At 43.5% G+C, this 27273-nt stretch overlaps 1 protein-coding gene across 1 annotated transcript; it reads right to left on the bottom strand.

Annotated features, from left to right (window-relative positions):
- Nucleotides 1-919: 919 nt before the first annotated feature.
- On the bottom strand, nucleotides 920-27146 carry tmem86a (transmembrane protein 86A). The gene is made up of 3 exons (XM_056281765.1): nucleotides 27034-27146; nucleotides 6187-6451; nucleotides 920-1671 (listed from the first exon to the last, which is right to left on the bottom strand). The coding sequence occupies exons 1-3, from the start codon at nucleotides 27052-27054 to the stop codon at nucleotides 1244-1246; spliced, it is 714 nt and encodes a 237-aa protein (XP_056137740.1). The 5' UTR covers nucleotides 27055-27146; the 3' UTR covers nucleotides 920-1243.
- Nucleotides 27147-27273: the final 127 nt, after the last annotated feature.

Below are 27273 nucleotides of genomic sequence, written 5' to 3'. Positions count from 1 at the left end.
AGTGAGGAGTTTTGCCAGGGGGACGTAGCGCATGGGAGGGTCACGCTATTCCCCCCAGTTCCCCCTCCCCCCTGAACAGGCGCCCCAACCAAGACGCATACCCACATCCGGCTTCCCACCCGCAGACACAGCCAATTGTGTCTGTAAGGACACCTGACCAAGCCGAAGGTCACACAGGGATTCAAACCGGCGATCCCTGTGTTGGTATGCAATGGAATAGACCATTACGCTACCTGGATTTATGGGGGGGGGTTTGTGTGTATTTAATTCGCTGCTGCTGCTCCTGTGCAGATTGGTCTTTCAAGGACTTCAACAATAAAAACGTTTGGGTTCATCCAAGTAAGTATGAATTCTCTGACATAAATGCATCGACGTTCCTGAATGGGGATGTTTACAAAGGCTTTTGGATTGTTGTCAGTGAAATGGGAAGGACAGCAAAAAAAAAAAAAAAAAGGGAAAAAAGGTGTGGATATGCTCCTGACTTTGAGAATAGCACCTTTATATGTGGTTATACCTGACAGGTATAACCACAGAGGGAATGGCTGGGGTAAATGGGTAAAACTGCTTTTCTAAAGCAAGCTCCATTTCAGTTATTAAAACAACAAAACCACAAAAATGAACAAGGACTATTGAAACACAGCATAAAAACTGTGTAACTGTATAATTGGACCGTGTGACGGGTGCATCGTAGTGATTGGCTGACTGAGTTTAAGACAACTATATGAAATCAAATCGAACAAGCGCGCGCACACACACACACACACACACACACACACCCACACACACACACATACAAATACACATACACACACACCAAACTTAAGGTCCCCTGGGACATTCTCTCCTTAGTTTCAGAAACATAAAAGTGAGAAGCAATTTATAATCTTGAACAGATTAATACCAGTATGCATGTCTCCACACAGGCAGGAGACCGCTGTACTAGGATCAGGGCAGACAGGTAGGACTGTTGTCGGGCGAGGTTGTAGATAATACTACCATATCTTAATGGTAAAAAGTTTGTGAAATGACTATACTAGCAGCAGGGCTGTTGAGTACAAGGGTGATAGCCATGGGGGCTGTGGTAGACCACTCGCCTTGCCATCAACAGTGTGGGAGGGCCACACCGGGACGAAGGCTGAGGGCTGGGGATCTGGCAGTGAAATGTGTTCATGATCACACATGGCCGGAGGGGGAGTGGTAACCTTTTTCCCAGCCTAAAAGGCCATTGTGGCGACCCCGTACCTCATGTTCTCTTCCTTGCCACCTCCACATCCTGGCACTCAACAGCAGACAGCGCAATCAGCATCTGGGCAGCGTAGTAGGTAGCCATGATGATGGCACGCGAGTGAGGCACAGGGAAGCAGAACTTGTTGACAGCAATGGTGAGGTCAGAGACCATGAAGAGCACTGCACCCAAACAGGCAGACAGCTTGGTCCAGGTCCACAAGTCATTGGCAAGCTGCACACCGGCGATGGCCCTCCAGCCCATAAAGCCAATTAGGGCAATGTAGACGGCTACCAGGTAGGTGAAGGGGCCAGAAAGGTAGGGATAGAGCAGGATGTAGCTCAGGGAAGACACAGCAGCAATCACCAAGCCGGCACGTAGGTTAAGAGGCTTCATGCCAAAAGCAGATGAGTAGAGGATGTGGGTTATGGCAAACATCAGGAGGCCTGTAGGACACATTACAGGGATTAGAACCCACACACACACACACACACACAAACATGTCAACTTATCTACTGAAGGATAAAGACTGGCATCTGACAACTTACTAGAAAGCATAAGTTTTATATGTGTGTGACACTGATAGGGTGACCAGAAGCAAACAGTCCAAATGCAGGACAAACAATAAGATTTTTGCAACCCACAATTATAATGTACACTCTTTACAGGTTACCAATGCAAGACTTTGCTATAACGTAAACTGGACTTAATTAAACACATTTATATCTACTACTACTATTTTTGGCTGCTCCCGTTAGGGGTCGGCACAGCGGCTCATCCGTTTCCATTTCTTCTTGTCTTCTGCATCTTCCTCTGTCACACCAGCCACCTCCATGTCTTCCCTCACCACATCCATAAACTTCCTCTCTGGCCTTCCTCTTTTCCTCTTCCCTGGCAGCTCAATATTCAGCATCCTTCTCCCAATATACCCAGCATCTCTCCTCCACACATGTCCAAGCCATCTCAATCTTACCTCTCTTGCTTTGTCTCCAAACCGTCCAACTTGAGCAGTCCCTCTAATATAAACGTTCCTAATCCTGTCCTTCTTCGTCACTCCCAATTAAAATCTTAGCATCTTCAACTCTGCCACCTCCAGCTCTGCCTCCTGTCTTTTCCTCAGTGCCACTGTCTCCAAACCATATAACATAGCATCTTGGAACCTTCCCTTAAACTCTTGCTGGTACCCTTCTGTCACAAATCACTCCTGACACTCTTCTCCACCCACTCCACTCTGTCTGCACTCTCTTCTTCGCCTCTTTACTGCACTCCCCGTTACTTTGGACAGTTGACCCCAATTATTTAAACTCATATGCCTTCATCACCTCTACTCCTTGCATCCTCATCATTCCACTGTCCTCCCTCTCATTCACGCATAGGTATTCAGTCTTGCTCCTACTGACTTTCATTCCTCTTCTCTGCAGTGCATACCTCCACCTCTCCAGGCTCTCCTCAATCTGCACCCTACTCTCGCTACAGATCGCAATGACATCTGCAAACATCATAGTCCATGGAGACTCCTGCCTGATCTCGTCCGTCAACCTGTCCATCACCATTGCAAACAAGAAAGGGCTCAGAGCCGATCCTTGATGTAATCCCACTTCCAACTGGAACCCATTTGTCATTCCAACCGCACACCTCGCCATTGTCACACTTCCCTCATAGATATCCTGCACCACTCCTACATACTTCTCTGCAACTCCCGACTTCCTCATAGAAGACCACACCTCCTCTCTCAGCACCCTGTCGTATGCTTTCTCTAAATCCACAAAGACACAATGTAACTCCTCCTGACCTTCTCTATACTTCTTGATCAACATTCTCAAAGCAAACATCGCATCTGTGGTGCTCTTTCGTGGAATGAAACCATACTGCTGCTCACTAATCATCACTTCTCCTCTTAACCTAGCTTCTATTACTCTTTCCCATATCTTCATGCTGTGGCTGATCAACTTTATACCTCTGTAGTTGCTACAGTTCTGCACATTGCCCTTGTTCTTGAAAATCGGTACCAGTATGCTTCTTCTCCACTTCTCAGGTATCCTCTCACTTTCCAAGATTGTATTAAACAATCTAGTTAAAAACTCCACTGCCATCTCTCCTAAACATCTCCATGCCTCCACAGGTATGTCATCAGGACCAACTGCCTTTCCACTCTTCATCCTCTTCATAGCTTCCCTCACTTCCTCCTTGCTAATCCACTGCACTTCCTGATTCACTATCCCCACATCATCCAACCTTCTCTCTCGCTCTCATTTTCTTCATTCATCAGCCCCTCAAAGTACTCCTTCCACCTTCTCAGCACACTCTCCTCACTTGTCAGCACATTCCCATCTCTATCCTTGATCGCCCTGACCTGCTGCACATCCTTCGCAGCTCGGTCCCTCTGTTTAGCCAATCAGTCGGCTGATTGGCTGAAAAAGCTGATTTTTTTCATGCCGTCAGAGAGGGGGACGCTGGCATCGCTGTCAATTACCGTTTTGATGGCTCTCTCTTCAACATTCAGCGGCTTGAAGCAAAAACCTTAGTTAAAACAGCAACCATCAACGATCTTCTGTTTGCCGATGACTGGGCCCTCAACGCTACATCCGAAGCCAACATGCAACAAAGTATCAATAAGTTCTCAGAGGCTTGAAACAACTTCGGCCTCACCATCAACATAAAAAAGACTGAAGTACTTCATCAGCCAGCTCCAGGCAAGCCATACAATGTACCCAACATCACCATAAATGGTCATCGATTAAATGCAGCTGAAAAATTCACTTACCTGGGCAGTTCTCTCTCCAGATATGTCACCACTGATGAAGAGATGACCGCACGGCTTGCTAAAGCAAGTACTGCTTTTGGCAGACTCCACAAGAATGTGTGGAACAGGAGAGGCATCACCCAGAACACAAAAATTAAAGTGTATCGGGCCATAGTTCTCACTACACTGCTTTACGGCTGCGAAACATAGACAGTTTACAAACGCCATGCAAAAACACTAAACCACTTTCACACCACATGCCTCAGAAAACTTCTTGGCATAAAGTGGGATGACAAGATCCCTGACACAGAGGTCCTCACTCGCTCAAGACTGCCGAGTATACACACCATCCTCATGCAATCACAGCTTCGTTGGGTGGGCCACGTAGTTTGCATGCCAGACCACCGGCTCCCAAAGAAACTGTTATATGGTGAACTCAAGCAAGGCAAATGCTCCCATGGTGGTCAAAACAAGCGTTTCAAAGACACCTTGAAGGTTTCGTTAAAGGCCTTCACCATCAACTACGATACATGGGAACAGAAAGCTTTGAACAGAGGAGAGTGGTGTGCAGCTGTCCGAAATGGTGCAAACATATGAGGCTGCCAGGATTGCTGCAGCAGTGAGCCGCAGGCAGGCCAGGAAAGACCGTGCCAGCAACCCTCCAGCCACTCCCACTATACCATGCCCACACTGCCAAAGAACATTCAGGGCGCAGATTGGACTAACCAGCCATCTTCGCACCCACAGAATTCGGCCCCTACAGGATGACTAGATGGTCCTCGTCGCTGCGACGGACAAACAACACAAGTCCTTTTCTCCTTCCTTAGTATCTAACCTCTCATACAACTCGCCATACGCCTTTTCCTTTGCCTTTACCACCTCTCTCTTCGCTTTACGCTGTGTCTCCTTGTACCCCTGTCTACTTTCTTCATCTCTCTTGATTATCCCACTTCTTCTTTGCCAACTCCTTCCTCTGTATAGTTTGCTGTACTTCCTCATTCCACCACCAAGTCTCCTTGTCTTCCTTCCTCTGTCCTGATGACACATCAAGTACCTTCTTAGCTGTCTCCCTCACTATTTCTGCAGTGCTTGCCCAGCCATCCAGCAACTCTTCACTACCACCCAGTGCCTGTCTTAACTCCTCCCTGAACTCCACACAACAGTCTTCCTTCTTCAACTTCCAACATTTGATCTTCGGCTCTGTCTTCACTCGCTTCCTCTTCTTGGTCTCCAAAGTCATCCTGCAGACCACCATCCGATGCTGCCTAGCTAAGTTCTCCCCTGTCACCACCTTGCAGTCTCCAATCCCCTTTAGATTGCGTCTTCTACGTAAGATGTAGTCCACCTGTGTGCACTTCCCTCCACTCTTGTACGTCACCCTGTGTTCCTCCCTCTTCTTGAAATATGTATTCACCACAGCCATTTCTATCCTTTTCGCAAAATCCACCACCATCTGTCCTTCCACATTTCTCTCCTTGACACCATACCTACCCATCACCTCCTCATCACCTCTGTTCCCTTCACCAGCATGTCCATTGAAGTCCGCTCCAATCACCACTCTCTCCTCTTTGGGTACACTCTCCACCACGTCATCCAACACACTCCAGAATTTTTCTTTCTCTTCCATCTCTCACCCAACTTGCAGTGCATATGCACTGATAACATTCAGCAATACACCTCCAATTTCCAGCCTCATAATCATCACTCTGTCTGACACTCTCTTCACCTCCAGCACACTCTTGACATACTCATCCTTCAGAATTACCCCTACCCCATTTCTCCTCCCATTCGCAGAAATTAGACACATTTATATCCCTCCTACAATTAACACTCTAGCTCACTAATGATCATACATTAATGTATAATATGTCTGAATAACAGATTAGTAAATAATTGCTATAGACATGACCAAATAATAAGTGGTCTTTGACTATGTGCTTTTTTGGTGTTTTTTGACTAAAGAGCATGTTAATTTGCAACCAATCATTTAATCTTTAAAATTGAGAAATGTCTACTTTTTCATTTACTTCAAAATGCGGGACATCGTCTCGATTTACCGGACATGGGACAAAGGGTCAAAAAGCAGGGTATTGGTTCAAATAAGACATCAGGTCACCCTAGTCCGAAACAGAACAAACCAAAGAAAAGAAATGATTAACAAAGGATGAGTCAAACAATATTAACACTTTCTGCAAGTCTGTGAACAACATATCCTCACCATGGCTGAAGTAGCCTTGCTCCTGCCAGATGAGAAAAGCATCCCCCAAAGCAGAAAAGATGAGGCCTGCCAATATCTTACGGGCACTGGAGTGGGCGCCTAAAAAGCTGACGCCATGGGCCAGCAAAAAGACCCACAAGCAGAAGATGGGGAGACATTTGATGAGGGCGCTAAACCAGGACGGGCTGGAAGTGGGCAGCCAGAGCACAAAGTACACACAGGTTGCCTTGAAGAATGGCACCAGCTTTGGACCCTCACTCTTAACCTGTGAAACACATAAAATAAATACAATTTCTATCAGTCCACAACCTGTTGAGCCTTTGAGGTCATTAATCAGCGAGTCATTAAAAGTTGGTTGTTTTTGTCCTTCACTCTTTCTTTTTAGTATTTCATGGTTTAGAGTAGTTCCAGATTATCCAAAAAAGGAAAACAGTCAACAATTTGTTCTTCTGATGTAGTTGCATCTTTAATAAAGAGAGGTTACACAAGCAGCAATTTTTTTTAGTCCGCTTTCCTTTTGCAGTGAGATAAGCATAATTATGATGTATAGAATCTAGTATCAGCTGTATGGCAAATTGTGTACATGACCAGAAATGCATGTGTTCTGCAGCCGAAGTGAAACTTCGCTCACGGAAGATGAAAGAAGTTCGTGGAAAAGACAGTAAGTTCCTAGACTGTTTCTTTGCCTCCCTTTAACCTCTCCCCTTGTTCTACTTCTTTTCTTACCTTCTCCCACTCTTGTTTTCTTCTCAGACCCTTTGTTTGCTCTTACACTCCATATTCCTTGACAAATGCCTATTATTTCTACAAAAATTGAGCCTCCATCCCTACTGTGTCACTGGAGTCTCTATTACTGTTCAGATAGATGATTCAGGCCAAATGCAACAAAGAAACAGAGACAAAGTTTCACAACCTTTCTCAGAACAGTCCCCTGTGTTGCCCCGAGAATAACTTGGGTAGAGAGCGCACTGAGGTCAGTGAGAGAAATGAGTGAAAACTTGGCTAATGGCACTGAGCTGTATCACAGTGGGGCAGGATAGACATGGCTAAGGGGGGTTTAGTGAGAAATTAGGTGAAAGGGATTGATAAAAGGAAGTGAGGGTTCACTTTAGCTCAGGCTTTTTGATCGTGAGGCGAGGAGGGGACGAGTGAGACGGGCAGGTATGGGAAAAGGTAGGGGTTACACAATAGGAGGGAAGCCATTGATAAGGATAGGACTTTTATCTGATTTTTCAATACACCCTAACCCGGCCATTTTACTGTGGCCAGAATGGGTTCCTCCCTCCTAAAATTCTGGGGGTATGCAAATACAACAACTGAAAAGGACATGGTAGTTCAGACTGTCCACTGTGTGGAGAGGTATGTAGGGGAGAGGAGATTATGTGGGGGGTGAATTGAGATAGACAAGGAGTGGTTACTGGAGTTAATATTGTTTATGCCCCTGGTGGAGGAAGGGAGTGGGAAGTCCCCAATTGCACAACTGCTTGATTAAACAGCAAACCAAATTACATTGCAGGATTAAACCCAAGGTTTCACTGTCCTGCAGTCTGCCCTGACCTGACCAAAATAGTAGGCAAATACAGGAATTTTATGCTGCACACATACACACGGAGGCATTCACACATAAATACACACGCATGCATGCACACATCCATACACACACATAAACATGTGGACAGTCCTTAAATCTCTTCACTGATGGGGCATCATCTACTGGTCTAGAGGACACATTGACATTAGTCTGATAACAATCCTCTGCTTGCTGTCTTTCCTTCATACCAAATCTGTGTCAGAGCCTGTGTGCGAATGAAAATGTCCTTCTCTCAAAGTCAGAGATTTTGTGCTGAAAGTTCTGTTCAAGTCTCGGTGTCTGCTTCAACCAGGCACTCAATTCTGTAGAGTTTAAGGCAATTTAAATTCAAGTAGAATTATATTTCTATAGATAGTGTAGAACATAGTAGTGTAGATAGTGTAGTGTAGTGCAGGTGGCTGGTGTTGCAGAGGAAGATGCAGAGGACAGGATGAGATGGAAAAGGATGATCCGCTGTGGTGACCGCTAACAGGTCCAGGCTAATTGGGAGTAACAGTAACAGGGAGTAAGAGTCCTAATGGGAGCAGCCGAAAGTAGTAGTAGTAGTAGTAGTATAGATATGGTATATACCATGATTCAAGGTTAAACTTGTATGTTCAACTTGTGTTGCCTAGTTCTTCTACCAAAGTGTAAAGTACAACAGTGTTACTTGCCCACATAGAAAATATCCTGAAAGTCTGTAAATTGTGCATGGCGAATTATTGGGATTGGGTTATAGATGAATACAAGGTGACACAAGCTAGTTTTAGCTTGGCTGACTGTAGGCTTGGAAGATGTTCAGATGACTTTCCTGTTCTAAAAAGATCCTACCCATCTTTTCCAGACTCACTAAGCATGAGAGCTATTTTGTCAATGAGGCGCAACTGGAAGTTGGCCTAGGTCTAGTCGGCGCTGTGCTGTTGGGGGTCAGCCTTGTTCTCTCAGCCCTGTGGGTTAGCTATCGGAGAAGGTAAACATTGGGTTAAGGTTAGGGTTAGATACACGAAGTTAAGGTATGTTTGGTTAAGTTTAGGTAAGTTCAGTAAAATAGGGCTGAGGGAACATAGACACTCCAGTGCTGTTGTGCTGTGCTGCGCTATGAGTGTATGTATGTGGACTTACTTTGGACTGGTTTGTGAATTGGCTTGTACCGATTGCGAAAAGCTCACTCAGAGGTTAGCCGAACCCTCTTAGAGATCAGCGAGACTGAAGAGTTTATCAACTCCATCCTACCTAATAGCCCAGAGGCTAAGCTACCAGTTAGTGAGCCACCCTTGAAGCCACCCGAAAATCTCTCTTGCCCGTACACAAACGTCAGTGCAGCTGCAGACACCTTCCCTTATACCACTACAAACATGACTGTTTTAGCCCCGGAAAGCATGTCGGAATATTGGCTAAATAAAGGTGTGAGACCAAAAGCCTTTACTCTTCACTATTTATGGACTGAAGTGTACCGAAAAGGGAATCAAAAAAACTACAGAAGCAGGAGACCACCACTGCTAGTTTAAAGGGCTTTCAATGCTTTCGTCAGTGTATGAATGTGTGTGTGAATGGGTGAATGTGAGGCATACATTGTAAAAAAGCGCTTTGAGTGATCGGTAGACTAGAAAAGCGCTATATGAAATGCAGTATATTTACCATTTTATCATTTTGAGCTAAATGCATGTTTATTTGAAACTTCATGGAATGGGGGGGGCATAGTAGAAATGCACTACAAACATAACATTCATACGAAGTGCAAAAACTAATATTTAACTTTTGCACCATTATTGAATGATGATTTTTGAGACCCCATTGCACTGAAATAATGGTATATCAGCCAGAGATGTGGACGTTTTGTTTCCGTGTTAAGCTCATTAAATAGAAATGTTGGTATAGCAAATTTTGGTTACCGGTATATATTTTATTCTTTTCATTAAATTACTAGCTATAATTGGTTGAGTAATGGAGTTACAGTAGCTCACTGGTGGAAGTGCACGGTCACAATCTGGCCCTCTGGTAGTGAGGATACAATTTTTGTGGCCCTCCCTATCATCAAAGTTGCCCATCCCAGGTGTTAATAGTAAACCACCAACTAAAGGCCAATGTAAAGTATATTTGCCTGTATTTTATTAAAATAAAACATATTATCATATAGTAAAACCTGTTCTGTATGTAAATTGATGTCAAAATATGTTGCCAATGTTATTAGGTAGCTGGTTATGGTAAACAATCTCTGAAAGTTATCTTCTCTGCATGAAATTTTTTCCTCTGTTTCACTTACATATGCAAGGAGGCTGCACTGTTGACAGTTCAATTGTCTATACCCTTGCCAAAAAAACACCACTTTGTCACAGTCAGCCATGTTTTTTGTTTACATTTGGCGTCGTGCACCTGGAATGCTTGGAGGTCAGAAATTGGAAATTTCAACTGGGAAATTTCGACCTTGGACTTTGAATGGAACGCAGCATAAGAAAGTCATCATTCACACTGGGTCACATGACATCCTCCAAATGAAACAGGGGTCAGAACTTGTTTAACTTATATGAATGTTTGCCCTTCACCTGGTCCTCGTGTGAGTCTGCATGCAGGGCCACATGAGGGTGACAGTGTGCATCTCTTGCCCATGTGCTGATCTGTCTATTGTCTCTGACATAATGATGATTGCCACAGACAAGTGGCAATCATCAACTGTGACCAAGTTTGTGTATGGTCTGGGTAGATTGTAAAAACTGAATTGCCCTTCTGGGATAAATAAAGTTGTCTTAATCTGAATCTGAATCTGAGAACTTCTAAAGCGAGATTTCACTCTTACAAGAGTGAAATCTCATGCAACAATGTCGGTCCCTATACCAACATTAAACAGAGGAACTGAAAATTTCAGTAGACTCCTAAGTCTTAACATGTGGTTAGCAACAGCATGCTCTGACAATAAAATCAGTTTTATTGACAATTTCAACATTTTTGGGAACTGTAAAAGCTGCTTTAAATCAAATAGGGTCCATCCAAACTGGAGTGGTTCCCGGCTGCTTGGTGCGAACATAAGATATGGGCTTCAGAATCTCACAATCTGTAAGCCAAGGCCAGAAGACAAAGGAGGACAAGTGTCATGGATAAAAACTGTGATTACAGATGGGCATCATCCCCATCTTCTGACACTCTGTTTTGTCTAACTGAAGGCCTGGAAAAGTTGGCCTTGTGTGACGATGGCCCACAAGCACAGTCTTGCCATTGCCGTTTCTTGGAGGCATGTGAGGGACAGACCAGCACCTCCCCAACATCCCCCAGTCTATCCCTTACTCCCCAGTTAAAGAGGCTCTCAATGGCTGCAAGCTAAAACTACTGAGTTAGAAGAATTAGTATCATCTCCAATAAGGTCTCAGCTCACACAACATAGTGTATTCCCTATCTGACAGCTAGAAAACCATGTTGTGTCACAAATACCAGTAATTTTAAATTGTCAGCGGCATGGCCAAAGACAACTTAGACATCTTAATACTAGCTTCTGTCCAAGTAATCTTATCCGTGTCAGTATTACATTCGAACCTACTCAGAGGCCTGTCTCTAAAATGATCAAAACAGCATTACTCAACATAAGATCACTAGCGAATAAATCATTGCTAATCAATGACAATCACATCACATAATCTTGACTTCATGTTTCTAACTGAAATCTGGTTAGCTAATGAAAATAGTGCTGCTATTCTGATTGAGACTAGCTCCCCTTATGTTAGGACTTTCAATGTCAGCCGTGATGGCATAAAAGGTGGTGGAGTATCTGCTCTGTGTAGACATTTATTTCAGTGCAAGCAGGTACATTTCAGAGAGTTTGCTGCCATTGAATACCTTTCATTCCATCTACTGCATTCTCAACAGTTAACAGGTCACCAAAATACTGCAGCAGTTTCTTAGATGATTCCACTAAGCTACTTTTTTTTCACTTTGACTGAATATGACTGTTAGTTATTACTGGCAACTTTAATGTCCACACTGATAACATACTGGGTGTAGAGAACGTAGCTAGGCAGCCTCTTATGGTGGTCTGTAGGATGACTTTGGAGACCAAGAAGAGGAAGCGAGTGAAGACATAGCCGAATATCAAGTGGTGGAAGTTGAAGAAGGGAGACTGTTGTGTGGAGTTCATGCAGGAGTTAAGTCAGGCACTGGGTGGTAGTGAAGAGTTGCCGGATGGCTGGGCAAGCACTGCAGAAATAGTGTGGGAGACAGCTAGGAAGGTACTTGGTGTGTCATCAGGACAGAGGAAGGAAGACAAGGAGACTTGGTGGTGGAATGAGGAAGTACTGCAAAGTATACAGAGGAAGAGGTTGGCAAAGAAGAAGTGGGATAGTCAGAGAGATGAAGAAAGTAGACAGGAATATAAGGAGGTGCAGTGTAAAGCGAAGAGAGAGGTGGCAAAGGCAAAGGAAAAGGCATATGGTGAGTTGTATGACAGGTTAGACATTAAGGAAGGAGAAAAGGACTTGTACCGATTAGTTAGACAGAGGGACCGAGCTGCGAAGGATGTGCAGCAGGTTAGGGCGATCAAGGATAGAGATGGAAATGTGCTGACAAGTGAGGAGAGTGTGCTGAGAAGGTGGAAGGAGTACTTTGAGGGGCTGATGAGTGAAGAAAATGAGAGCGAGAGAGAAGGTTGGATGATGTGGGGATAGTGAATCAGGAAGTGCAGTGGATTAGCAAGGAGGAAGTGAGGGAAGCTATGAAGAGGATGAAGAGTGGAAAGGCAGTTGGTCCTGATGACATACCTGTGGAGGCATGGAGATGTTTAGGACAGATGGCAGTGGGGTTTTTAACTTGACTGTTTAACACAATCTTGGAAAGTGGCAGGATGCCTGAGGAGTGGTGAAGAAGCATACTGGTACCGATTTTCAAGAACAAGGGCAATGTGCAGAACTGTAGCAACTACAGAGGTATAAAGTTGATCAGCCACAGAATGAAGATTTGGGAAAGAGCAATAGAAGCTAGGTTAAGAGGACAGGTGACGATTAGCGAGCAGCAGTATGGTTTCATTCCACGAAAGAGCACTACAGATGCGGTGTTTTTTTTTGAGAATGTTGATTGAGAAGTATAGCGAAGGCCAGAAAGAGTTGCATTGTGTCTGTAGATTTAGAGAAAGCATACGACAGGGTGCCGAGAGAGGAGGTGTGGTATTGTATGAGGAAGTCGGGAGTTGCAGAGAAGTATGTAGGAGTGGTGCAGGATATGTATGAGGGAAGGGTGACAATGGTGAGGTGTGCGGTTGGAATGACAGTTGGGTTCAAGGTGGAGGTGGGATTACATCAAGGATTGCCTCTGAGCCATTTCTTGTTTGCAATGGTGATGGACAGGTTGACGGACAAGATCAGACAGGAGTCTCCATGGACGATGATGTTCACGGATGACATTGTGATCTGTAGCAAGAGTAGGGTGCAGGTTGAGGAGAGCCTGGAGAGGTGGAGGTATGCACTGCAGAGAAGAGGAATGAAAGTCAGTAGGAGCAAGATGGAATACCTATATGTGAATGAGAGGGAGGACAGTGGAATGGTCAGGATGCAAGGAGTGGAGGTGATGAAGGCATATGAGTTTAAATAATTGGGGTCAACTGTCCAAAGTAACGGGGAGTGCAGTAAAGAGGTGAAGAAGAGAGTGCAGACAGGGTGGAGTGGGTGGAGAAGAGTGTCAGGAGTGATTTGAGACAGAAGGGTACCAGCAAGAGTTAAAGGGGAGGTTTACAGGATGGTTGTGAGACCAGCTATGTTATATGGTTTGGAGACAGTGGCACTGAGGAAAAGACAAGACGCGGAGCTGGAGGTGGCAGAGTCGAAGATGCCAAAATTTTCATTGGGAGTGACAAAGAAAGACAGGATTAGGAATGATTATGTTAGAGGGACTGCTCAAGCTGGATGGTTTGGAGACAAAGCAAGAGAGGCAAGATTGAGATGGCTTGGACATGTGTGGAGGAGACATGCTGGGTATATTGGGAGAAGGATGCTGAATATGGAGCTGCCAGGGAAGAGGAAAAGAGGAAGGCCAAAGAGGAGGTTTATGGATGTGGTGAGGGAAGACATGCAGGTGTCTGGTGTGACAGAGGAAGATGCAGAAGACAGCAAGAAATGGAAACGGATGATCCGCTGTGGCGACCCCTAACGGGAGCAGCCGAAAGTAGTAGTAGTAGTAGTAGTAGACTGATAACATACTGGACAACTATGCAAAAGAACTCACTAGCATACTGGAAACTTTCGGTTTATCACAGCATGTGTAAGGACCAACTCACAGTCAAGTTCAACTTTATTGTCATGTGTATTAGAATACAAGGAAATTCTTGTGCTCTGGCTCTCTCTGCCTTAACACATGGGACACAAGGACAAAGGACACACCATCCCAAAAAATAAAAACACAACACTACAGGCCTACATAGACTATGTACACAATGAATTCATAAATTATAAACACAACATACAGTACACGATAACACAACAATGTAAGGTGCATATGGGTGCATCAACTGTTCAGCAACCTGACTGCTTGTGGAAAGAGACTATTACTGAGACGGGTGGTGTGTGATTTGGCGCACCGGTAACATTTTTTCAATGGAAGGAGCGAGAACAGAACATGAGGGGGATGGCTGGTGTCCTTAATAATATTTTGGGCTTTCCTTTTGCAGCGAGTAGTGTAAATATTATGAAGTTATGGTAGTTCCTTGCCAATTATTTTTGCTGCTGTCTTTACAGTTCTTTGAAGAAGTCTGCAGTCCTGAGCAGTCAGGTTGCCAAACCACACTGTGATACAGCCCGTCAAGAAACTCTTGATTGTACTGCAATAAAAGTTCTTAAAGAGTTTTTGTACTACTACCAAGATGCCACAGAAAATAGTCTCTGCTGTGCCTTCTTGAAGATGTGATTGGTGTCGAGAGACCATGTGAGGGTCTTTGTGATTTGTGAACTGACAAATCTAAAACTGTCCACAATTTCAACAGATGACCCATTGATGGAAAAAGGAATGTGATTTCCTCTGATCTTTCTAAATCAACAATGATTTCTTTTGTCTTATTGACATTTAGAGAGAGGTTGTTATCATGGCAACATATGATTAAATCTCCCAGTTCCCTCCTATAGGCCCTCTCATCACTGTCGCTTATTAGCCCAATCACTGTGGTGTCGTCTGCGAATTTAATGATGCTGTTGTGGGAGTGCAGGAATGAGGAGACGGAGAGATCGAGTCAAGTCAATTCCGTTTACTCGCCACACATAACAACACCGATACAGCACAATCCGTCGTGGCAACCAGCTGACCGCTAGGCTGCTGCACACATGGCTCCCCGGAAACCCCAAGCAGTGCCTACGTCAGGTTAGACTTTCTGATAATTTTCTATGTTCTTTGATATATCCATGATTCATCAAATTCCTGCTAAAGGTGCAACAGTTAAAAAACTGTATTTTAATGAGAAGACTACTGAAATGTTTGCTAAGGTTATTTCGCTGATTCCTTCTTACACGTCAGCCTCTGTGGATCAACTCTATTTTTTGGGGGATTTTTCCCTTTTTCTCCACAATTGTACTTGGCCAATTACCCTACTCTTCTGAGCTGTACCGGTCGCTGCTCCACCCCCTCTGCCGATCCAGGGAGGGCTGCAGACTACCACATGTCTCCTCCGATACAAGTGGAGTTGCCAGCCGCTTCTGTTCACCTGACAGTGAGGAATTTCTCCAAGGGGACGTAGCACATGGGAGGATCACACTATCGCCTCCCCCCCGAACAGGCGCTCCAACCGACCAGAGGAGGCGCTAGTGCAGCGACCAGGACACATACCCACATCCACCTTCCCACCCGCAGACACGGCCAATTGTGTCTGTAGGGGGACACCCGATCAAGCCAGAGATAACACGGGGATTCGATCCGGCGATCCCCATGTTGGTAGGCAACGGAATAGACCGCTATGCTACTCGGACACCCCTGTGGATCAACTCTTAAATCATTTTAATTCAAACACTGAAGATATTATTACTACAGTTGCCCCAGTAAAGGAGAAGTTGATCTTCCCCAAGCTTGCAGCACTATGGAGAAATGCAGCTTCTGTAAAAGCCCAGAAAAGAGAATTTAGGAAAGCAGAACACAAACGGTGAAAATCATGCCCCCACATTCACTATGACCTTTATAAGGAAAACCTGCAACCTTGTATTAAATCTACTATTACTACTTTCAGCTGCTCCCATTAGGGGTCGCCACAGCGGATCATTCATTTCCATTTCTTCCTGTCTTCTGCATCTTCCTCTGTCACACCAGCCACCTGCATGTCTTCCCTCACCACATCCATAAACCTCCTCTTTGGCCTTCCACTTTTCCTCTTCCCTGGCAGCTCTATATTCAGCATCCTTCTCCCAATATACCCAGCATCTCTCCTCCACACATGTCCAAGCCATCTCAATCCTCTAACATAATCATTCCTAATCCGGTCCTTCTTTGTCACTCCCAATGAAAATTTTAGCATCTTCAACTCTGCCACCTCCAGCTCCGCGTCCTGTCTTTTTGCCAGTGCCACCGTCTCCAAACCATATAACATAGCTGGGCTCACAACCATCCTGTAAACCTTCCCTTTAACGCTTGCTGGTACCCTTCTGTCGTAAATCACTCCTGACACTCTTCTCCACCCACTCCACCCTGCCTGTACTCTCTTCTTCACTTCTCTTCTGCACTCTCCGTTAATTTGGACAGTTGAGCCCAAGTATTTAAACTTATATGCCTTCATCACCTCTACTCCTTGCATACTCACCATTCCGTTGTCCTCCCTCTCAATATAATATAACCTTGTATTAAATAATACAAGACAATCCTACTTCTCTGATGTGATAAAAAAAAAAGTAAATATGCTTGTGTTCTATTTTCAGTTTTTTATAGGCTGACTAGACTTCCAGTCATTTCAAAAGGCTTTGAATGAATGGTACTCACTCACATCAAAGACACTGTCCCAGCTGATCCAGACCAACACCAGTTTGTCTACCGCGAAAACAGATCGATTGAGAATGCTATTTGTGTGGCTCTCAATACAGCCCTCTCTCACCTGGAAAGGCCCAACACCCATGTCAGGATGCTCTTTGTTGATTACAGCTCGGGATTTAACACCATCATACTGAACAAGCTGGTCGATAAACTCCACACACTAGGACTAACTCTCTCCATAAGCAATTGGATACTTTCTTATCAACCGCCTCCAAATTATTAGACTGGGCAAGCATACATTCTCCATCCTCATCCTGAGCACCGGCATCCCCCAGGGCTGTGTGCTGAGCCCCCTCCTTTATGCACTCTTCACACATGACTGCCAAATCTCTCAGTGGACCACTAGCTTCCTGATAGGCAGGAAACAGCAGATGAGGCTGGGGAAGTCATTTCTGGTATACGAACAGTCAGCCCTGGTGCGCCCCAGGGATGTGTCCTCTCCCCCTTGCTTTTCTCCCTCTACACCAATGACTGCACTTCCAAGGCTCCAGCTGTTAAACTCCTGAAGTTTGCAGAAAACACTATGGTCATTGGACTCATTCAAGATAGCCATGAGTCTGCATATCGGTGGGAGGTTGGGCGGCTGATATTCTGGTGCAGTCAGGATAACTTGGAGCTGAACACGCTCAAGACTGTGGAGATGACAGTTGACTTTAGGAGACACTCCTCAGCATGGCTTCCCCTCACAATATCCAACTGTGTCAACTGTGGAGACTTTCACGTTTCTGGGAACTACCATTTCCAAAGACATGAAGTGAGAGAACAACATCAACTCCATCATCAAAAAGGCCCAGCAGAGGATGTACTTTCTTCCGCAATTGAGGAATTTTGGTCTGCCACAGAAGCTATTGAGCCAGTTCTTCACTGCAGTCATGGGATCTGTCCTGTGCACATCCCATCAAGATCTGATTCAGAGCAGCCACAAAACAGGATAGGAACACACTGCAGCGAACAATAAGGACAACAGAAAAGAAATCATTGGCGCTCCCCTGCCCACCCTGCAGGACTTGTACACCTCTAGAGCCCAGAAATGGGTGGGCAGAACTAGCACAGACCCCCCACACACACCCAGGACACAGTCTGTTTGAACTCATACCCTCTGGCAACCGCTACAGAGCAATGTGCACCAAAACCACCAGACACAGGAACAGTTTTTTCCCCCCACAGGCCATCTCTCCCATGAACATTTTGAACATTTAACAGCATGGTGCAATAATGAACACTTATTATGTAAACATGACACTTTTTGAATAGCCCCCTCTCATCAAGATGCCTCACTTATACACTCACCGGCCACTTTATTAGGCACACCTGTCCAACTGCTCGTTAACGCAAATTTCTAATCAGCCAATCACATGGCAGCAACTCAATGCATTTAGGCATGTAGACATGGTCAAGACGATCTGCTGCAGTTCAAACCGAGCATCAGAATGGGGAAGAAAGGTGATTTAAGTGACTTTGAACGTGGCATGGTTGTTGGTGCCAGACGGGCTGGTCTGAGTATTTCAGAAACTGCTGATCTACTGGGATTTTTACGCACAACCATCTCTAGGGTTTACAGAGAATGGTCCGAAAAAGAGAAAATATCCAGTGAGCGGCAGTTCTGTGGGCGAAAATGCCTTGTTGATGCCAGAGGTCAGAGGAGAATGGCCAGACTGGTTCGAGCTGATAGAAAGGCAACAGTAACTCAAATAACCACTCATTACAACCGAGGTATGCAGAAGAGCATCTCTGAACGCACAACACGTCGAACCTTGAGGCAGATGGGCTACAGCAGCAGAAGACCACACCGGGTGCCACTCCTGTCAGCTAAGAACAGGAAACTGAGGCTACAATTCGCACAGGCTCACCAAAATTGGACAATAGAAGATTGGAAAAACGTTGCCTGGTCTGATTAGTCTCGATTTCTGCTGCGACATTCGGATGGTAGGGTCAGAATTTGGCGTCAACAACATGAAAGCATGGATCCATCCTGCCTTGTATCAACGGTTCAGGCTGGTGGTGGTGGTGTAATGGTGTGGGGGATATTTTCTTGGCACACTTTGGGCCCCTTAGTACCAATTGAGCATCGTGTCAACGCCACAGCCTACCTGAGTATTGTTGCTGACCATGTCCATCCCTTTATGACCACAGTGTTCCCATCTTCTGATGGCTACTTCCAGCAGGATAACGCGCCATGTCATAAAGCTCGAATCATCTCAGACTGGTTTCTTGAACATGACAATGAGTTCACTGTACTCAAATGGCCTCCACAGTCACCAGATCTCAATCCAATAGAGCACCTTTGGGATGTGGTGGACCGGGAGATTCGCATCATGGATGTGCAGCCGACAAATCTGCAGCAACTGCGTGATGCTATCATGTCAATATGGACCAAACTCTCTGAGGAATGTTTCCAGTACCTTGTTGAATCTATGCCACGAAGGATTAAGGCAGTTCTGAAGGCAAAAGGGGGTCCAACCCGGTACTAGCAAGGTGTACCTAATAAAGTGGCCAGTGAGTGTATATCGCCAATGTGCACTATCTCTTTTTAAATCAGATGTGCAATATACAAATGTACAATTGTAAATACATACACAGCTGCTGTATTCTGGTTATGAGTATATAATATAGTATATAATAGATAAATAGATAAATATATAGCATATATAATATATAAGTTATAAATTATTCAGCCATAACAGCAATCTGTATAGTTGTGCCATACCTTGTTGTGCATACATACTTAACACCAGTATTCTATTAATTACTCTTTTTATTGTTTTTGTTTTTCCTTTTCGCTGCCTTTTTTTCTTTTTTCTTTTTGTGTGATATATGTAAGTACTTAGAAGCTACTGTAAACCAGAGTCATTCCTTATATGCATAAGCATACTTGGCCAATAAAGTTGATTCGGATTCAGATTAATTTTTTGGGGATCCCCCCCCTTTTTTTTCTCCCCAATTGTATCTGGCCAATTACCCCACTCTTCCAAGCCATCCCAGTCACTGCTCCACCTCCTCTGCTGATCCAGGGAGGGCTGCAGACTACCACATGCCTCTTCCGATACATGTGGAGTCACCAGCCGTTTCTTTTCACCGGACAGTGAGGAGCTTTGCCAGAGAGACGTAGCACGTGGGAGGGTCACGCTTTTCCCCCCAGTCCCCCTCCCCCCCGAACAGCTGCCCCAACCAACCAGAGGAGGTGCTAGTGCGGGGACCAGGACACATACCCACATCTGGCTTCCCACTTGCAGACAAGGCCAATTGTGTCTGTAGGGATGCCCGATCAAATGATTCTGATTAATCTTTACATGCTACCCATATGAAAACTTTTGTGGGACAACAATATTTCCTACCATAACTATGCTAATGATACACAAATTTATATTGCCCTCTCACTTTCTGATTATAGTCCAACTGATTCCCTATGTAATTTTGTCTCCCCGATGAATGACGATGTGCCAGAACTTTCCAGCTAAACAAGGACAGAACAGAGGTAGTTGTTTTTGGTTCCAACAAAAATGGGAGAATTAAGGTCAGTGCTTATCTAAAATTTCTATTACTACAGACTACAAATCAGGCCAGAAACTTGGGTGTTATTTTAGATGCTGATACACCAGGTTAACTCATTAACCAAGTCAGCGTATTACAACTTTAAAAACAAAGAAAGGATTAGAGGCCTACTATCCAAACCAGACCTGGAAAAGCTTATCCGTGCTTTCATGTCTAGTAAGATAGATCACTCTAATGGGATTTATACCAGCCTTCTTAAAAAAAAAAAAACCCTCTCTGAAAACTACAGCTTGTTCAAAATGCAGCTGCATGGGTACTCACAAAAACTAAAAAATACGGCCACATCTCAGATCTTTGCACTGGCTCCCACTGTGCCAGAGAGCTGAATTTAAAACTATTTTATTGGTCTATAAAACCCTAAATGGCTTGGGGCCAAAATATCTCCTGGATCTTCGTATTCCGTATGAACCATCAAGAACCCTTAGTTTGTCTAGAAAGGGACTACCAACTGTTTATAGACCTAAGACCAAACACGGTGAAGCATTATGCTTCTTACACCTGGAACTCCCAGAAACACTTAGATACGCCCCAAATGTTGTAACTTTTAAATCCAAGCTCAAAACCTTCTTGTTTTGTAGGGCTTATGAACACTGACTTACTTCACTTGCTTCACTTACAGTAGCCCCACAAAGGTGTACCTGTCTCAGCTGTGAGTTACAGCACCAATATTTTTATAAGTTCTGTTCATCGTCTGTGCAACTTTAAGTGTCCTATATTTTACTGTTTTATAAAATTTACTTGACTTATTCACTTTTGTTTTCTGCTACATTTTTTTTGCCTTATCGTTTTATTTATATTAATTGTTTCCTCTTTTAATCTTGTTATTGTATTCTACTTTTATGTTAAGTACATTGAATTGCACATGCGTATGAAAAGCGCTCTATAAATAAAGCTGCCATAAAGCTGTCTAAGTCTATAACGTGTGCTTATGCACTCTTAACTCTCTCCATAATGTGCTTCGCCTGCCTTTGAGACAAATGGAGCTATAAATTAAGAGTAAAAAGAACATTATGACAAAAACACTCTCTTTTCTCTCTTTCTCTTTCTCTCTCTCTCTCTCTCTCTCTCTCTCTCCCCCTCCCTCCCTCCTCTCTTTCGGTTGAATTTAATGTGAATGTATACACTGAGACTATCAAAAAAATTATTTCCCAGAGGAGGAGACCGATGTACCAGCCAATGTTGGCTTATCAGGACACGGGACACATAGAAACATGACTGGTGCTGTATACAGTGCAGACAGGATTCAAGGACAGGTTAAGTGACGTGTTGGTAAAAGAGGGGTAAATTGTGATCCTCAGCCAGTGATCATCATTATGCAACCAACTACCAATATGAGCAACAGTTTCAAAAAAAGCATTAATTTATGTATTCTCTCACTGAAATACACTATAACTTACGTACATCCGTTTGATACAATGTTCTTTGATGTGTACGGTGAATTTATGTAATGACGTTTCCGCTCTACCCTTAAAAAGATAAACTATAGTCTACAACTAAAAAGATGGGTAAATTGTGTTTAAGTGTGTTTAGCCTCCACTACACTACTGGACAGTGTTATACATGATCATACCACGTGCCATCGAACATGTTGTATTCAAAACACGGTCAAAATTATTGGCTTGTCTAACATATCTATAGTCCTGGTTCAACTATATGAAATTATCATACCATGCTCTTAAATGGCTTCAGTGGCAATGGCAGAAAAACAGACCTCACCATAACATGATCACCAGGTTCTGGAGGAAAGGGCTGAGGACTTGGCGCTCTAGAGGGAAAGGTGGAAGGAGGTTAACCCCTTGACATATTCGTACTATCTTGAGCTTTTAATTCTTTGTGTTATTGTTCAGCTGGAGTTTCCTTTTCCGTTTGCTTCCCATGTAAACATAACATCTACACAATGAGAATATCAGCACAAGTAGTCGTTTATGACCCCTTTTATGTTAAATCTTCCCATGCAAGTTTATGTCATGCTTTTAGTTGTTGAACGGCGTAACGTTTGAGGGGATTAAAATGTCACTGGAATCTGATCCAATGTTTATACTAAGAAATATGCCATAAACTCATATACACACACATAACATGAAAACTCATATAGAAAAGGTATTGACAATTCATGGCGACTGGGTATTTCTCAGTTATGTTTACTGCCATCACTCCAAGCTCCTCGGCATAATTGGGCTTCAAACTGTTTCTTAAAATAGGCCTGTCTGTCTTAAATTCTGGCGTTCCCACAGTGGCCAACTGTTGGTGCTCTGTTTTTTTCCTTCTCATCCGTTTTCTGTAGATGAATGAGAGCCCTGGGATGTTACAGCACATTATAGTCTAAACTGTAACCTCCTCCATTCACATTGTTTGGACTGTGGAGGAGACACTAGCAGTGACCGAGATCCTTGCATGACAGTAATTTACCCATGCAGAAAACAAAACAAAACATGGCCTTCATTTGAGAGGCCTGTGACACTTGCTTGGTTGTTAAACAGCCTCACTGGCTAACTGGTTAAAAAATAAAGTTGTCAATGACTGACGCAATTTGGATGGTCACTGATGTGCACTTGTTTTCTTTTTACTTTTTTTTCATTTTTTTAAGGGTTTTTTATTTGTTTTTGTTTTTTTTTGGTTGTTTTTTGTTTTTCTTTTTTACTTTGAGGCTGAAAAAACACAAATAATGGAATGACTTTTCCAGAATTTCTATATGTACCACCAAAAGGCTCTAAGGTGCTTGAGAATATCAATACACACATTTTCCCCTTATGTTAAGGTCCTTATTTACACTCAAAGTAGATGATCCACTGAGTAGAGAAGAAACCATTCACCGCACCAGCTGTCACTTGACATAAGGAAGGACAGTAACACATGAGTGACAAAGATAATTTAGTGTTTATTGTTCTGTAGACCTTTGTGAAACCCGAAAGATAATCTTGACTGCTTGTTTGAGAAAGGATCCTGGTCGGAGTTGCAGCCAACACCAGAATAAGTAAATGTGAGCAGTAGTAGTTTTGCATCAACCACAAACAAAGAAAGAAAAAGAATGTGGTAGTAAGGGACATGCATAAGCCAATACCATCCAACCAATGAGATTATCCAGTAATATTTTAGGTCATATGATAGCTGTGTGTCAGGAATATATAGTAGGCCAGTATCCCCCTCCTATCTACTCAACTTAGCAAAGGGGCAAAAGGACATAAATATGGCTGAGCACTTAACACCTAGTATGCAAATCATATTACAATGTTAATTACAATATAGTATAATATGATGCCATATCTATCTGTTTTACAGCTACTCTGGCTCTCAGGGTAACTTGGGGTGAGCCATTGACAGGCAGTGATGTTCAAATCACGCAGAAATATCTTTATGGAAATTCACATAATGTCAAATCAGCCACACTCCTATCGATTTTTGCAAAGGAGGTGAGGGGTGCTAGGCACGGTTGCAAGAGAACATAACAAAAAGTCTTTCTAACATTCTGAGAAAAAGCCAGAGAGAAAGTGCACATTCCCACTGTATCACTGGCTCTGGAGTCCATCAGAAAATGCATTGTCGTTTTAGATAATAACACATGCCCAAAGGGGCTACCAACTACTCTCCAAAAGTCTTTTGGAGAGTAAAAGAGAAACTTTCCTGTGGGGCATGGTGTTTTTCATTGGGTGTTTTCCTTTCTTTCTTCCTTTTGAGGGAGAGGAGAAGAAAGCCACTTTATTTTTGTCATTGTACAGTTGTTCGGTTACAATGAAATTTGTTTTCTGCATTTAACCCATCCTATTGTATAGCTGCAGCGCCCGGGGACCAACTCCAGTTCTTCTTTCCTATTACCATGGTCAGGGGTACAGACAGGAATATTAACCCTAGCAACGGAAACCAGAGCACCTGGAGGAAACCCACGCACACATGGGGAGAACATGCAAACCCCACACAGAAAGGACCTGGGACAGCCTGGGGTTCAAACCCAGGACCTTCTTGCTGTGAGGCAACAGTGCTCAAAAATGGGCCACCGTACCACCTTGGCAAACACTATTATCAAGAGCAACTGACAATGAGTTGTTTGCAGAGGTGTTATGATTTTGTTCAAGGACAATTCTGTACGCGCCCAGGAGGCTCATCTGGTAGAGAGAGCATGTACCACATAAGGCTGAGTCCTTACCGCAGCGGCCTGGGTTTGAATCCGGCTCAGGCCCTTTGCTGCATGTCATCCCCTCTCTCTCCCCTGCCTTTCCTGTCTCTCTCTCGACTATCGCTGTAAAATAAAGGTGGAAAATGCAACAAAAAAAGGACAATTCTGTATATGGCTTTTGCTGGGATTGAACTCAAAATCCTTCACTTACAGTCAAGTCTTTCTAACTGATAAGCGTTATAGATGTCCTTAGCACAGACTGGACCAACAATATGCTCTAAATTCTGAAAAGAAAACATGAAAAACAGTGAATACAATCCACAGTTTCAATTAATGAAAAAATGGAAAAGTCAACCGACCCTAAGTTATGATCCTTTCATATCTACTGAATGTGACAAGACCAGACACAGTGACTGCAGCCCGTCTCCAGCAGGTTTTGGTCACTAATATCACCCCTCTACAGGTTCCCTGTCAGTTTATGCTGGGCTTAGCAGGAGTTAGCTTTTTCATGAAACCCTAAGACCTGCACCGCATGGTCACTCACCAGAGCAACCTGCCTGGAAAAACATTCCTCTACCATAGCTGCACTTAAGGCAATCACATGGGCTTAACTTCCAAAGACTGTGTGTGTTACACCATACAATCCATTAAGGCTCCTTGTTAGTGCAGTTTAATTACACAGTAGAACAATGATGGTGAGGCAAATTATATCAATCACTTGTCACGTTCACTAGAGATGTTTGCCTTGCAGCTGCACTCTAAAATTCTAACATAAAGGCCTTCTAAAACCTAAAAATACAACATACACTCATTCTAAATTCTAAAATTCTTACAAAAGAGTATTTTAAATTCCGATGGATCCCAGTCCACATTCCCCACTTAGAAGTTATAATTTCTATCTAGAATTAGAAAAAATAAACTTTTTCGGTGGAATATATTTCTCTCCTGAAGAAAAAGGTTGGTTATCAATTACGTTATGGCGCTACATGTTATCAATAATTATTTAAATGAAAGTGTCCATTTTGACAACCCTTTTTTTGGCTCAGAGACTGTTTTCTGACCTCACTGCTGGCTACCTGACTCAATAACAGTTGGTTAACAACATCTAGTGTTGAATGTTGTAAGTGTTTCAATCTGTTGGTTCAAGTGACTTTTTACAGAAAATACTATGAGTGGGTGAGGATTCATTTTGCTATGATTATATATGTGTGTGTGTGTATTGTTTTTTTAAATATTTTTAAACATACTTGTTTCATATTTTCAATTCTATATGGCCTGGTGGAAATGCTGCTCTGAAGTGAGCAATTTTTTTTCTGCTTAGCGATTTAGTTTCTTCTGCTAAGTCAAAATATTTCAATCATTTGTCTATCAGTACTAGGTGAAATCCACCAAAACTGTGTTTAGAACTGATTACCAGTCAGGGGTCTAACCTATTTAAGCAGAGACTGTATAGTCTAGTGGTTCTCAACAGAGGGGCTGAGACCCAAAGGATGGCCTCAAGGAGCTGCCAGGGATGTCTTGAGACGATGGGAAATTATTGAAAGTTTCAATCTCAAAACATATGTAAATTATTCAGCGAAATGAATACCACAAGGCAAGCAATTAACATAATAAATGAAGTTTTTGCTTGGTAAATATTTGCAGATTACTTAAATCAGAAAACGTTTTTAAATAGTTTTTATGCTTTTATAAGGTTAAGTGGATTAAGCGCCACTAACTGCGTTGGAGTGTATACAGACAGGTTAGCATGTCTCCCGTGGATGACCCTAGAGTATTTCATTTGACATGGGGGGGGGCTAAAAGGTTGAGAAACACTTGTATAGTCCGTATGCAACCATTCAGTTGTTGAAATAGGATTCTGAACAGTCTAGCATTGACTTGAAGGCCCTTTGGATTTCCCCCTTCATCACATCGGCTGCAAGAAATTGATTCCTTTGAAACTTGGACGGCGGAACAGCTTGACGTGAAATAGAGCGGGGAGGCTATCAGCCGCAGCAGCGGAGTTGGAGAGAAAAACCACAGCCAGCTATTCATCGGCGCATGCGTTATTATGGGGTACAGGGGGGAAAAAAGACAGAAAAGGTCGTCACATGACATGCTTTTCTATTTGTTTTTAGGCTTCTTCGGGGGAAATGTGTGGAAACATCCAGACATTTGTGAAGAATCGAGGGGGGGGATGACGAGGGTGTTGAAATTACTGTAACGCGTCAACGGTTCAAGTTAACAGCTGTTCAATATCATATAAAAAAGTTCCCGCTTGCACTGTGTCCCCATCAACATGAAAGGCACGGTGCCACATCAAAAGGCAAGACGTCGAGAAAAGAGTGGGTGGCAGAGGACGTCTGTCTGTAGTTTTTTTTATTTAGAAGACCACCTTCCTGCTTTGTTAATATGACACTGATTTGTTTGTCTCTAAAACAACGTACACTGACATCGAATAGACTTGAAATAGCCAACGCTTAGAAAAATATAGGGCAAAATACATCAACGGCTGAACTAATATAACGTAGCATAACGTCTCACTGACACAAACTATGAATAATGAAACTACATTCGGAAGTGCATCATTTCATCAAAATGCCATTGTCCTTTTGGACTTGTGCGTAGAAAATGTCAAAGCCCGTTGGGCAAAAAAACTCACCACTGTTACGGGGGAGACCATTTTTTTCCCGTTGTGTAGCCAAGTTGTAGTTGAAATGTTCAGTTTATTTGTATTCAGCGATCCCCTCGTTTCGCTCTTTGTGATGCGGATTGTTTTTGTCCCTCTCCGGCAGGGCAGGCTAACATTAAGTGGGTGGTGACAGACTGCCATAATGTGGGGGGGACTGCGACAGGCGACCAATAGAAACAGAGTTTGTAACTGAAAGGGCGTATCTTCACG

Source organism: Lampris incognitus, chromosome 6 (assembly GCF_029633865.1).
Source record: "Lampris incognitus isolate fLamInc1 chromosome 6, fLamInc1.hap2, whole genome shotgun sequence".
NCBI classification, from domain to species: Eukaryota; Metazoa; Chordata; class Actinopteri; order Lampriformes; family Lampridae; genus Lampris; species Lampris incognitus.
Note: the sequence above shows the minus strand (reverse complement) of the source record. Positions and strands in the feature narration are given on the sequence as shown.